The sequence below is a fragment of the Nymphalis io genome, chromosome 17 (genome assembly GCF_905147045.1).
Source record: "Nymphalis io chromosome 17, ilAglIoxx1.1, whole genome shotgun sequence".
NCBI classification, from domain to species: Eukaryota; Metazoa; Arthropoda; class Insecta; order Lepidoptera; family Nymphalidae; genus Nymphalis; species Nymphalis io.
Window position 1 is genome coordinate 4,000,765 of NC_065904.1, and position 14,562 is coordinate 4,015,326.

The 14,562-nt window shown below is 32.1% G+C and overlaps 2 protein-coding genes across 2 annotated transcripts; one reads left to right on the top strand and one right to left on the bottom strand.

The window, feature by feature from the left end:
* Positions 1-164: 164 nt before the first annotated feature.
* LOC126774720 (uncharacterized) lies at positions 165-2,627 on the bottom strand. Its single transcript, XM_050496256.1, has 5 exons — positions 2,576-2,627; positions 2,361-2,482; positions 2,129-2,270; positions 1,102-1,277; positions 165-337 (listed from the first exon to the last, which is right to left on the bottom strand). The coding sequence occupies exons 1-5, from the start codon at positions 2,625-2,627 to the stop codon at positions 251-253; spliced, it is 579 nt and encodes a 192-aa protein (XP_050352213.1). The 3' UTR covers positions 165-250.
* Positions 2,628-3,188: 561 nt separating this feature from the next.
* Positions 3,189-10,826, top strand: LOC126775063 (probable splicing factor, arginine/serine-rich 7). Its single transcript, XM_050496795.1, has 4 exons — positions 3,189-4,079; positions 4,804-4,964; positions 5,809-5,928; positions 9,603-10,826. Exons 1-4 carry the CDS (start codon positions 3,363-3,365, stop codon positions 10,654-10,656), a joined length of 2,052 nt encoding a protein of 683 aa, XP_050352752.1. The 5' UTR covers positions 3,189-3,362; the 3' UTR covers positions 10,657-10,826.
* Positions 10,827-14,562: the final 3,736 nt, after the last annotated feature.

The window sequence follows — 14,562 nt, forward strand, 5'->3', positions numbered from 1 at the left end:
TAATATTGAATAGACGTGTAAATCATTTGTTATCAAAAGCCATGGTAACCGAACTAAAAAATATAATCAAACCATCAATCAAACAAAACAATATGCTGAACAATATCATATATGAGGTAAAATAAAAGAGTGTGGTTAGTAGGTTTGAATAAAGCCATTTAAACATAACTATAAATGCTATATGCATAAATTAGTGTTACAGAATAAAAATATAGAAGAAGATGAAATGTATTCAATGCTGTATCACAATTTAGTTCTTCTTCATGAGATTACGCCTCGTTTCTTCAGCTTCTATCAATTTACGTCTCAGCATCAGCATTATAGCTTTATTCCTTTTCTGAAATTCAAATATATCCAAATACTTTACTGGTGGTAGAACTTTGTGCAAGCTCGTCTGGGTAGGTACCACCCACTTATCAGATATTCTACCGCAAAACAGCAGTACTTGTTATTGTTGTGTTCCGGTTTGAAGGATGAGTGAGCCTGTGTAATTACAGGCACAAGGGACATAAAATCTTAGTTTCCAAGGTTGGTGGCGCATTGACTATGTAAGCAATGGTTGACATTTCTTACAATGCCAATGTCTAAGGGCGTTTGGTGACCACTTACCATCTGGTGGCCCATATGCTCGTCCGCTTTCCTATTCTATATATATATAAAAAAAAATAGAATAATTATTATTTATTTATTAAATAGAATTATTATATATTATACTAGTAGCTATTTGTCTCGTTTTAACTGTTTTTGTTTTAAACACTCAGTAGGTACCTATTACACATCTTTTTCATGAGATTAATTAATTGACTTTTATGATTTATATTATATTTAGATGAATAGGGTATCGTTAAAGTCCTTACATCATCCCGAGTGACACTAGCATATGTTAATTTATACTATATAAATTAATTAATTGATTCAGTGCAGTCGGGTATTTCGATTTTTCCTAAATTTTATTTTATGTATTTACAGATAACGTCAACGATATATTTTTATTCTTCGGCACAAAGATGTGTATAGAAGAATATAACATTTTAAAACCTATATATCAAAATATTAAAGTAAGTTTTAATATATACAATAATGTGTAAAATTAGAAACTACCCTCAAAATATTACATTCCTTTTCCAAAGCTTTGCTCTCTTCTTCTATGGCGGCAGCCTCTTTTGCCTTCTGTTCATTGATTTCTAAAATTTTTGAATATTTTTGACGTTCTAATTCTTCATTCTCAGCTCTTTTAGCTCTCAATTCCATGTGTTGAAGTTCCAAAGCATCACGTTCTAATAATAAATACCAATTTTTAATATTTTAAAATACATATTGTTATATTACTTTATTGATTGCCTTTATCGATCGGTTGGATATGACTTATAATAAAATTACATCTGGCCATTAACTGTCATTAAGGTAGAGAGACAACTGTCATTGGAGCGGTTTTTAAAAAGAATGGAGGAACTAAGAAATTAATTGTTTTGGTATTAAGAGAATAAACAACATTATATTATATATTAACATTACATTATATACAACAATATTATATATTATAAAAATGTGTCTTATTTCGGATCAGCTTAAAATATATAGATAGGTAAAATCCGCGCGCTTTGCACATGGGATGGAACTTTTTCAAAGTTTCAAAGAGAATATAAATTACATCTTCGTTCCATGACATTGATCTAGAGAAGGAGCGTTAGCAAAACAATTTTGAAAAATAAAACAAACCAAAATTGCAGATTAGGTTTTAGGATTTCCTGAACATGATTTTAGCATATTATGTCTTTTTAGTTAAGTTGTGTTAGAGAAATATTAAATATATACCTATGTATGTTTAACTGACAGAATTATTTAGTGTGATTGACATCTAAAAAAATTACATCTCTGCACTCATTATTAATTTAAATAAATTATCATAATCATAAATAATGGAGAATAATTCAATAGCAAAAGTCTACACTAACAAAGTAACAATGTCTTGTGAATATCAACGCGATTTTGTTGACATTACAGGGCAGACCGCGCGAGTTCATTCTAAAAAGTCGCATCCCAATCTGGTCGCGAGCGGATTTCATATATATATGTACGTACTTAGGTATTAAGCAATATTATATTGGACTAAAATAACCTTACAAACCTTTAGCAAATAAATTGTCAAAATCTTTTTTATGATTGTTAATACTAATTATATGACTTTTAACTTTGGATATTTCTGATTCGCTGCATATATCGATCATGGTATTTTGGTATTTTAATTGAAACATTTCTTTTTTAACATCCTGAGGATTTAAGGAATAGTTTACTCTTTTAAATGAAGATGACTAAATAACTGGAACGCACTATAGTATAAATTGTAATATTGTGTGTACCTCGAGCTGATGCGAAATAGATTCTGTTTCATCTTTAATAAGATTAACTTCTTGAGTCAAAGCGAGTTCTTCAGAATGTAAGGTGAACACGCTTCTTTCATTTCTTAGTTTAATTTTTCTGACTTTAATTTAAATTTATTTAATTTCTTTTTTTTTAAAGAAATTGGAGCAAATAGAATTATTTATTTGTACCATTTTATTACATGGAAATGTACCTGATTTTAACTTCAATTTTAATTCTTCTGTTATAGACATAATTCGAGACATAATGCTAGAAAAAATAGTGGTTAAACTTAACTACTAAATACTAAGAACATAAAACAAATATATTTTTATGAGAATAAGTGATTAGGTAAATGATTAATGAAGTATGTTAATATTTTGGCGCAAAATCGTATCAAGGTTGCCAACGTTGCCAACTGCAAAACTTGCCAACGTAGACAGCGAAATTAAGTTTAGTTTGTTTCTCTGTCTTGCTTGCCAATGATAAGCATAAATATAGATTATTTCATTTTATAAAAACAGTAACATGTTTGAGTTTCTTTTTCTATTTTTTTTAAATTTGAGGCATAGTATTTGAAATTAACTGAAACAAGTAGACAACAAGTATTCGAATCTCGAATAAAGAATAGAACAGACAAATATAAAACAGAATCTCATAATACTGGAACTGAAAAATTCGGATTTTTTAAATAAATGTATAAATATTGATTTAATTTTCTAACGATATATTTTTAACTTAACTATGAGCTCCCTTGGCATTCCTTTTGTTGGCAGGCACCTTCCTATTCAATTGAGGAAAAAAAATATTTCTATTTTTAATCTGTCCCGCTTGCCATCTGTCATTATTTGTGCGGCAACGAAAGCGTGTTGCGTGTTTCTTCAAGAAAGTTCGGTAAAAAAAATATAAAATACAAATCTTCTCAAGTAATAAACGATTCCAAAATGTGATTTTCGTGGTATAACTATCAATTTATTTGAAAGGAAAAAACAATCATCTTCATGTGCAAATCATCAAAGATGGTTTCAAGCGCTACGAGGGTGATACAAGTTACCAACATCGCCCCTCAAGCGACAAAGGATCAAATGCAAACATTGTTTGGTTACTTGGGGAAAATAGATGATATTAGATTATACCCAACAATCAGAGATGTGTCCTGTCCTGTTCAGTCAAGGATTTGCTACGTCAAATATTACGATTCTGCAACCGTTAATGTCGCTCAACATATGACGAATACTGTGTTTATCGACCGCGCTTTGATCGTTATTCCCATGCAATCTGGCGAGATTCCCGATGAACATAGGGCATTAGAAATGTCAAGTAATGGTACACTAGTACCAGGACTAAGTACGGTCGAGCCACGGTTACCGGCTCATGTAATTAACACATTAGAAGGCGTCCCGCCAAATCAAGTTATACAAACATATGATCCTAAAATAGTTGAAGCGGGTTTGCCGCCATATCCACCACTCCCAGCGGCATATGATTCTAGGAAGATAGAAGAGATAAGAAGAACACTTTTACTCATAGATGTTGGAGCACTAACTCATCAACAACTTGTGGATCATTTTTGTCAGGCTGGTGAGATCAACTATTTGCGCTTCTGTGAACGAGATGTTGATAGTCTTAAATATGCACTTCTTGAAATGACAGAACAAGAAAGTGTATTGAAAGTTCTTCAATTGAATGGAACGGCTGTCGAAGGGCAGATTATAAAGGTAATATAAACCAGAATTCTGATAAATGATAACATAAATTTTTTGCATAACCAATTATCTAAATGTTTTGGTTAAATTTCTTAAGTAATTTGTAAATAATCTCGAGTAATACATCAATCAATCAATAATTAGGGCTGATTGATTACTTTGATTATATGTATAAATATATTCCAAAGGGCAGTCAGTTAATGCAATTATTTAGGTAAACTTCTAAAATAACTCTTCCAAACAATTATTATGTCTCTTTCTTCCATTCAATGAAAGAGTTGATTAGAGTGAGAATGGTGATATGATGATGAACGGTAAATTGAGATAAAAATAGCAAACAAAATCGTTTTGTTTTTTAATATAATGAACTAAACTACATTAGTGGGAATATAGAATGTTACAGACCTCTGCATCTGACTTCACAATAGCAGTCCGTCTAAGGACTGCATCTGCCTGCGTATGCATTAAACGCTGACATTTCTTGTGTAAGTTATTGTTTGAACTTTCACCATTACCGGGGCAGGGTACAGATACTTACTGTCAGACTATGTGGTAATATAGATAAATACTGAATAGTATGGAACTAATATTTATACCTAATATTCTTGTATTACTCCGTAGGAATCTTAAAAAGACTAAAAACGTTTCTAATATACTTGCAATTTTTTAATCAAATTTTTATATTTATAAGGATTTCAAAAGTAATATCGATTCTATATATTTTTTCTTGTACTAGGTGCATCATGCTACTCAGGCTATTTCAAAGCCTCAAACGAAGAGTAATGAAGCTGCCCAGAGGGAGATAGAAGAAGCCATGTGTAGAGTAAAGGAAGCACAGAACCTCATATCAGCTGCTATTGATCCTGTTATAGGATTGTTGTCTAAGGATAAAAGGAGGTAACAATTGTATAGACCATATTAAACAAAAACAAAGGTGGATGGCGTATCCAGCTTATATGCAAATTAATAATAAATTAGCATATGTTGATAACAAAGTCTGAAACATGTTCACTGAAAGTATTAGACAGTTACAGATTGATTCTGGTACAAATATCAACTCACTTATTTAACAAAGTACCCTATCTAACTTTTTTTTTTTAGAATAGGAAGTTGGATGAGCATATGGGACACCTGATAGTAAGTGGTCACCAACGCCCATAGACATTGGCATGTATGAAATGTTAACCATCGCTTACATCACCAATACGCCACCAACCTTGGGAACTAAGAAGTTATGTCCCCTGTAATTACACTGGTTCACTCACCATTCAAACCGGAACACAACAATACCAAGTACTGCTGTTTTGCGGTAGAATATCTGATGAGTGGTTGGTACCTACCCAGACGTGATCATTGATAGTAAAAGTGAAACAGATTTAAGCTAATTTCTTTTCTTCCTGTGTATATCACAAAAGTGCTTAACATTTTGATTCAAATTCAATGCATGGACACTACAGTGATGTGCCAAAAGTCTATATGATTATTTATATTAAATTATTTAAATAAAAAAAAAGGTTTAACCAAATTAATATACTAATATTACTTAATTATTTTTAGCTTTATATTTTTTTCATTCTCACTTTGAGTACTTTGTATATTATATTTTTATTAATGTTTTATAATAATTCGTTAAAGATAATGAAATAAATTCAAGATATTTGAAAAGCACAATTTTAGTGTAAAGTCATGTTGTAATAAAAGCTTTATCATGAACATTGTCACTGACGAAGTATTCTCGTAGGACGCGTTCCCGCTCCCGCTCGCGGCGCCGCTCGCGCTCGCGCCACCGCGGGAAGCGCTCGCGGTCGCGCTCGCGGCATCGTTCCCGCCGCTCGCGCTCGCGCCACCGCCACCGCACCAGGTATACTTACTGTTTTGTCATTTCCTTTTCACCTACTTGAGATAAACTAAAGGAATGTTTTCGAATTCATTGAAAATTGCTAAAATTGTATACGTATTACATTATTAACCCGCCCGGTGACGCTGTAGAGGCCACAAGGGCCAATAGCAATACACAGTCCGAAAATAATAATAATAATACTTATATTATTAGTGTATGCTGTAATATATAAATTTTTATAGGTGTAGGGTTTAGTTGTAAAATTGTTAAGTTAAATTTAAAATTCTAAAGAGGCAAATAAAAAAAATAAAAGTATAGAGATGGAAAAATAGAAATTAAACAAACCTCTAAAGATAGTAAATTTATTTTCTAAATTATTAATTCCAAAATGCAAAATGCTCGCGCGTCACGATGATTATATCCGTTTAAAATTAATATAATTAAGTTACATCTAATATTTTCTTTTTTTTTTTAATTCTTAACAAGTGCCAAAGTAAAGTTTTACAAAATAAGTTTAACAAAACAATAAGTTGTTATCTAAATGGATACAAATTAATGTTACTAAATATAAAGTTTCAATATGTAAATATTTTTTGAATCTTTTCGAATGCCAACTTTTTTAAATAAGTTACAGTTTATATAAATCACACGCGGTTTCACTACAGCGGCGAAAATAATATGTAGAAATTACATACCATAGTCCAGTTCTTTAAGTTACTTAATTAAAGTTTAGACCTCCTCAAAATCTTTCCAAAGAATATCATGAAGACATCTTGAAATAAATCTTCCAAGGGTTCTTAAGAATCCAATTCGAATTTTATTCCCACGAGGTATACCAGGATAATAGCAAATCCACGATTATTTAAACAATCCAATATGGATTTTAATTAATTTCACCAAAATATAATGGGGAATATTGATCATGAAAACAGTACTTATAAACAATATTATGAGTTTACAAAAAAATAAAAGTTACAAAAACTGCAAAAACTAATTTAGGTCACTATTACGACCCAATGACCGGAAGGAAAGTGAAGTCTTAGACAAATGCCAAAGCATCTCAAAGATATAAAGATATAAATTAAAATTAGTTCGAAAATACATAATGCATAAAAATTTGCATTGTGACGAGACGTCAAATTTAGCAGTATTTTTCAAATGATGTATAAACATAATTATAGTTGTACCTGTCAAAGTCAATTGATACATGACAACTATTTTTTAGGTTATAAATTTAATAAATTTTTCATATTTATTTTAAAATAATGCATGCATACTGGTGGTAGGGCTTTGTGCAAGCTCGTCTGGGTAGGTACCACCCACTCATCAGATATTCTACCGCAAAACAGCAATACTTGATATTGTTGTGTTCCGGTTTGAAGGGTGAGTGAGCCAGTGTAATTACAGGCACAAGGGACATAAAATCTTAGTTCCCAAGGTTGGTGGCGCATTGGCTATAAGCGATGGTTGACATTTCTTAGAATGCCAATGTCTAAGGGCGTTTGGTGACCACTTACCATCAGGTTGCCCATATGCTCGTCCACCTTCCTATTCTATAAAAAAAAAAAAAAATCCATGTAACGCACACAAAAATTACTTTACATTACCCTCAACTAAAAAATAAAAGAGGAGCTCGCCCTGAGAGACTCTTTTATCCGACTCTACAAAAAGAGTAGAGATTGAAACTATTGAACAAAACATTAAAGTGACATAAATAATTAGAAAATCTACAAAAGAGGATTGAAAAATATAAACTAACTTAGCTACAAAACTATAACAAATGCTATTTCCAAGAAAAAGTAAATATATAATAAAATAAATATAAATGCTATATCAACAATCTACCTTAGAGATGAGAACTCAATATAGTCTCACTCGATAGCAAAAAGTTGTTCAACAAAACTATTGTTAACAAGATATTTAAGTAAAAGTAATTATTAAACACCTCAACCTTGGAGATGAGGAATCAATATAGCCTCACTCGAAAGTAATGAGTAGTCTAATAAAACTTGTGCCAATTTAGAGTAAAGAAGTCTAAAGTTTTACTTTACTTGATAGATGAAAAATTTGATAAAATATTGGGTCTAAGGAATATACGAAAGTTATAGTATATCAAGAACACCAACCAAAGTTTTTTTTTTCTAATAAAACAAAGAAATATGTGGCCGTCGCAACACTATACGACTTTTCGAACACGAAAGCATACAACAATAGTTTGTGCTGTGACCAACTCTACACCATCAGCTTTCCGAACACAGTTAAACAAAACTTTCAAAAAAATATTGAGTCTGTGACCGGCCCAACACCACCAGTTTGCCGAGCACAGAACAAAATAACAAATTGTTTCAAAAAAGATCAATAATTCAATTCTAAGGATTATTTCTACAAAACTTTAACTAAAAATTACTTATTACTAAATTATATAATAATGTAATAATGTTCAACAAAACTACAAAAATGTTATTTACAATAACACATAAACAATATGATTAAAAAAGTATAAACACACACAAAAATATATTGTAAAAACAAAATATCACAAATATAACAAACAAAATATATAAGATCTTATGAGTCAAAGAAATAAATGGAATCATTTTATTTTGAAAACCAAAATGTCCTAAGCTGAACTTTGGAAAAATATATTTGTAGAAAGATATTCAAATTGGAATCCTATCAACTCCTACAACTCACAAGTTTATGGCGAACTTTCTATCATACCTCTCGCTCATTCTTCTTTAACAAAGCCATATTTATTCCAAACATAAATATAACTACAAAATATTTTAGTTATACCAAAATTATATTTTAATAATATCTTTAACATGATAACGACCAATAGTACCTTTCCCTAAGTCTTTCAAAATATAAACATTATTAGAAATCTATTATTTGAGATATAATAAACTTAGGAGCAAGTTTTGCTGAAAAATATTGTGAAGCATTAGACAAGACAAAATTTCTTCTCTAAACTATATCACCTGACCCATAAGAAATAACTTTCCTTCCTTTATTATATATGAAAGCATTCTTTTTATAAGCTTTAAATAAGGATTTGGTTACTAAATCAAAAATTGAACTTAGGGAATTCAAAGTTACTGCATAAGTATGTTGGTTACCAACTTCAAGCTCATTCAAATCTGTGATTGAATTACTAAAACGATGTAATGAAGCATCAATTACAACTTCACGACCAAACATTAGAAAATTAGGAGTAAATTCAGTAGCTAAATTTATATTACTATTCAAAGCTAATTGAACGTGATTTAAATATTTTGACCAAGTTCTATGATCATCATGAACAAAACAAGCTATGCAAGTTTCTAGAGTTTTATGATAACGTTCCACAGGATTATTCTGAAGCGTATACAAAGTGTTATAAAATATTTTGGTTAAATTAAAACCTTTCAAAAATTCTACAAAATGTTTGTATGTCAATTGAGTTCCATTATAACAAATTATAATTTTTGGACAACCAAATTTAAGAAAGATATCTTTTTCTAATGCCATACAATGCATACATAACAAAAACAAAGGATATATTTAATATAAATAGGAACTATATTGGGTGATACTTATTATTATTGACCAGCATGTAAAATTACGAAATATTTATAAACGAATTACGATTGTCTTATGACATTATATTATAATAAGTTTTATATCTTTCGTTTTAATAAAAAAATATTTTTCAGATCCCGTTCACGTCACCGTAGTTCCCGACGAACTCGCTCCAGATCTCGCCATCGCAGTTCGCGATCAAAACGTGACAAATCCCGTGACCGCGATCGCAAAGACAAGAAGGACTCTGAAAAAGACAAGAAAGAAAACAAAGACAAGTCTAAGACACCACCAAAGGAAGTCGAGAAAGAAGAAAAAGAGGAAGCGAAAATAGAAATCGCAGCAATCGAAACCAACGGAACTTCTGATACTAAATCTAAAGCATCAACACCCGCTGAAGAAAAGGAGAAATACGTCGAGGTTGAAAAGGAAAAAGAAACTAAAGAGAAGGAGAAAGAAAAAGAAAAGGATAAAGAAAAAGAGAAAGATAAAGAAAAGGAAAAAGATAAAGACAAAGAAAAGGATAAAGATAAGGAGAAAGACAAGGATAAAGATAAGGAGAAAGACAGGGATAAAGATAAGGAGAAAGACAGGGATAAAGACAAGGAAAGGGATAAGGATAAAGAAAAAGAAAAGGATAAGTCGCCTTCAAAGAAAAAGGATAGATCACGTTCTAGAGATCGAAAGCGAGATCGCTCTCGTTCTAAACGTAGATCCAGATCGCGGTCAAAAAGAAAACGCTCGAAGTCACGCAGACGAACACGTTCACGAGATAGGAAGAGATCAAGATCAAGGGATCGAAAAAGAACCAGATCGCGTGATAGAAAGCGTTCTCGCTCGAGAGATCGTCGGAGAACCCGGTCTAGAGATAGAAAACGATCCCGCTCCAGGGATAGGAAGCGTTCGCGGTCTCGTGACCGTGATCGTGACCGCGAACGCGACCGTGACCGCGACCGAGACCGTGACCGTGACCGTGACCGAAAACGTTCCCGCTCACGCACGAGGAGGTCTAAAAGTCGATCACACAGAGATTCAAAGACTCCTCATTCGAGAAAGTCTCGCGACCGTTCGCCTAATCTTCCGCCAGTAATCGAGGAGAAGAACAATTCATTAATGGATGATAAAATCCTTGACATGACGGATGAGAAAAATTCGCCAGATAATATGGACATTTCCAATTCCCCATAATTAGGTTGTTTCTATAATAACCATATAAACAGGACATGTATAAACGATTTTTGTTATAAAATATTTTTATAAGCATCCTTCGATTGTAATCTAGTGTTTTTCATCTTGTTTTGTAGTAGGGATTTTAAAATTGATTAATAAGTTAAGAGTAATAAATTGTAAAATCAAATGGAGATTTTATTTAATTAAACAATAAAGAACAAAATAAATCTGGAAAAGTCTGGTCATTGGTCCGGAAACACAAAGCTCGGAAACAAACAAAATTGTCTAGTCAAACATTTGTCATAAGCTATCATCGAACCGTCAGTGTTAACTCGTTATCTAATCGCAACGATTTATTTATTTTTTTATTTACATTTTCTTAATGCGCATATAAAAGTAGTGTTACGAAGTATATTATGTATACCAATATATATACTTTGTTACTGATTTTATAGGATAACATGCAAATGAAAAGTTTTAAGTTGTTGCTCACTTAGGTATATTCTAATTGAAGAAAAAAAAATAAACTAACTTATATAACAGTGTGAACAAAATATAATCTGAATTTTGAAATTAACTGTAACAAAAACGAGTGAATATTAGTATGATCTAACTGTGATAAAAAAAACACTAACAAAAGAGAAAAAGTCGTATCTAACACTTTGCCAACATTTAATTTTTCCGATATTTATAAACAGTAAAAAAAGACGCATCTGCCAATATATATTATATTATTCTTAGACTTACACAAACTTAGTTTAGTTAGCAGTTCGTAAATAAAATATATTCGCGAATAATTTAATCAAGCACTAAGGAAAAAAACATTTCTGTTTTCATCCATTTCTGATGGTTACTAAGTTGAAGAGTCGTAAAAGCGTCTATTTTACATTCAAAACAATATCATACGACGAAAAGCAGTTTCTGCGTGTTGACAGATAATAAAGACACAATAACGCTGTCGTGATCATTATGCTAAAAAAGAAAGACTTATCTACGTAAACATGTCTTTTCATCGTAGTATTACCAAAATCAATATAACGCAAGTGCCAGAAACGTCTTTTCTGCTGATGTGGAGTGGGTTGCACGGTAGGAAAACTTCGCAGGCAGGTCAGAAGAATTATTATGAATGACATGTGCGAAGCAATATTCCACAGAGGAAGTCCATATATTAGTTACTTATCCGGGTTCAACAATTATTTATCTATCTTAGTAGATAGTGTCCGATAAAAGTCACCGACAAAAACTCCTATAATTTTGTGAGACATCTTGAAAAAGTTGACCCGTTATTATTTTATTATAATAGGCATGCAGTCACCACCACCCATTTACACTATTATCAATACTTACAATAATAATCCATACTACTAAATCGACTAAATATTTCACTTCATCTCCGAGTCCGATTTGGCAAGCATCCATACGACATGCTCTGGGTCCCTCCTGGAGCCAAGAGCTATTAGCTGAGAGAGTGCATTAGGTGGCAAAGGCTGCCGCTTTGGCACTGGAGTAATGATTCGATTTAAAATCCCTTCATTATTGTGTCGGTTGAGCAAAGTAACACAGCAGTCGACGCGTGTTTGCAAGTTCGATTCACTCAATTCATGAGGTACCCATCGTTCAAGTTTTTTTACTTTCCCGATTTGTTTCAAGCGGATTTATACAGTTTTATCACTTACCCCGAAGCCTGCAGCTAAGTGCTTTGTGATGGATCCGCTTCCACAATAGCCTTTAATTCTTCATTTTCCACTTTGGTCTCCGGCCGCCCACGGGGTTGGTTCTGGAGGTCGAAATTTCCAGAACGAAAACGTTGAAACCAAAAACGTCGACAGCAGCGCCGTACACATCATTAATCCTTCGAGCTGTTTCTGCAGCACTGGTGCCACGGTAAAACTCGTACTCGTAAATATACCGATATTTCATGTTTTCCATTGTGCGGTAATAAGCGACGCAAAAGAAAAAAATTATGAGGAAAAAACAAACGAATGACTGTTTTAAAAACTCAAATGTACCTAAACCTGTAGCTAAATGAATTTGTAAATTTTAATTTGGAATTCTTAACCAAAGAGGAGATATTTCGGATCAAAGTGGTCAGTACGACAACACGCTAATTTCATATGTAAGGACCTAATATTTATCAAGAATTGTTTGTAGTGCATAATATAGCAGAGCTATTAGCAAATCGCATGAAATATGTTAATCTAAGGTCTGTTAGATAACAGGAGTAAAGATTTGCTCCTTCTGTAATTGGAATATAGTATAGACGCCTCGTTAGTCTAGTGGCTTGATGTAAGGCCGCAGACCCGGAGGTCCTGGGTTTAATTCACAGGTCGGGCCAATAAAAAAAGTTAATTTGGTTTTTCTGCCAGAAAAATCTCACTAGCAGCCTGGAGTCTGGAAGTTGGAAGTGTGTACACTCCCGTGCCTTGGAAAGCATGTAAAGCCGTTGGTCCGGCGCCTGTACTCTTTCCGGTCGTGTGGGATATCCGTCCCATCAGATTATGAGAGCTAGGGGGAATAGAGAGGGCACCTGTGTTTGCGCACACACTTGTGCACTATAATATATCTTGCATGTTGGCTAATCTCTCTTGAGATTGGCCGCCGTGGCCGAAATCGGTCTGGAGGACTTATATACTTACTACTATACTTTAATAAAATTAAGGTATAGACGATTTGGCTTGGGTATGAATTGTAAATATTTTATTATATTGTAACTACTTGTAATGATGATAAAATTCATATCAATTGTAAGAACACCCCAGTAAAACAATCCTTCACATTTACTTTTAGCATTTTATTCTCTTCCACACGTATCTTGTTATATAATTTATTACTTATCAATACTTTACAATTCTATTAAATTTTTATTGGAATTCCTGCAATCACAATCTTTCCATATTTTGATTCTTTTTTTTATACCGCGTAGTTTTTTTCGCTCAATAATTTCCAACCAGTGTTAATTTAGTTAAAAATATTACCATTATTTTCTAAAAATCTCAAAATAATTATTAAAAATCAGTAAAACCTTACACTTTACCATCCTGATAACGTGTATGACCTCATACACGTCTCAGGTGAGAACCTTACACTCGGTAAATTGACTTATTAATACAGCATGAAAAATAAATTAATTAAAAACAAATTAAAACCACAAATAAAACTATCGTAATTCATATTACCTACATATAAAAATACAATACATTATGATAAAACTTCATTTTCAAAGATTCAAACTTTAGATAATTAATTACATTACATCAACAAGCATATCACAGTATAAACAAAAACTCATAGATGTACTAAGCATTTGTCAACCATTATCTGTCAATAGCACAATTTCATATTTTTTTTAACCCTTAATACTAAATTATTATCAACAATTGTTTATCTGTACGTTTGTTCTCGCTAATCTTATAAAAGGCTTAACTGATTTGCATGCGGTTTTCACTAATATATTGTGGAAAACTTCACATAAAATTTAGTGTTTGTTTAATTCAATCGGTTTATAAATAGATCAAAAGTTATGTCAATTTAAAGAATCACGTTAAACATTAATTTGATAAAAATGCTATAAAACCACTGTTCAGTTGAATTAGCTGAAACTTAAGCTACTTATAAATGATAGTCTTTAAAATGATGATGATTGAAAGTTTAAAGGAACAAAAAAACCAAATAAAAAATATATACTGTCAGTTTCAGATAATTAGATTCTTCCAATGTAAGTTGAGCTCAGATCTATACGCTCAAACATATAAAATAGGATTCAGCTTATGCTGGTAGATTGTCGGTTAAACGCGCCCATATATGAAGTGCGCCGATTTGCGCGCTGTTGTGTGCATCAAAACGCCTGTACAAAGTGATAGATCAGCTTTACAATACTACCAGTACCTTTATTTAAATATTTGGTACCTATACATACTTTTTTAA

What these genes read in the sequence shown, in the direction of transcription:
- LOC126774720 (XM_050496256.1), bottom strand. Translation starts at nt 2,627, where the DNA reads ATGTCTCGAATTATGTCTATAACAGAAGAATTAAAATTGAAGTTAAAA. An exon ending in AAAATTGAAGTTAAAATCAG is followed by an intron (nt 2,483 to 2,575) that starts GTACATTTCCAT and finishes TTTAAATTAAAG; the next exon opens with TCAGAAAAATTAAACTAAGA. An exon ending in TGACAATTTATTTGCTAAAG is followed by an intron (nt 1,278 to 2,128) that starts GTTTGTAAGGTT and finishes ATTTATTATTAG; the next exon opens with AACGTGATGCTTTGGAACTT.
- LOC126775063 (XM_050496795.1), top strand. Translation starts at nt 3,363, where the DNA reads ATGTGCAAATCATCAAAGATGGTTTCAAGCGCTACGAGGGTGATACAA. An exon ending in TCGAAGGGCAGATTATAAAG is followed by an intron (nt 4,080 to 4,803) that starts GTAATATAAACC and finishes TTCTTGTACTAG; the next exon opens with GTGCATCATGCTACTCAGGC. An exon ending in TTGTCTAAGGATAAAAGGAG is followed by an intron (nt 4,965 to 5,808) that starts GTAACAATTGTA and finishes GTATTCTCGTAG; the next exon opens with GACGCGTTCCCGCTCCCGCT.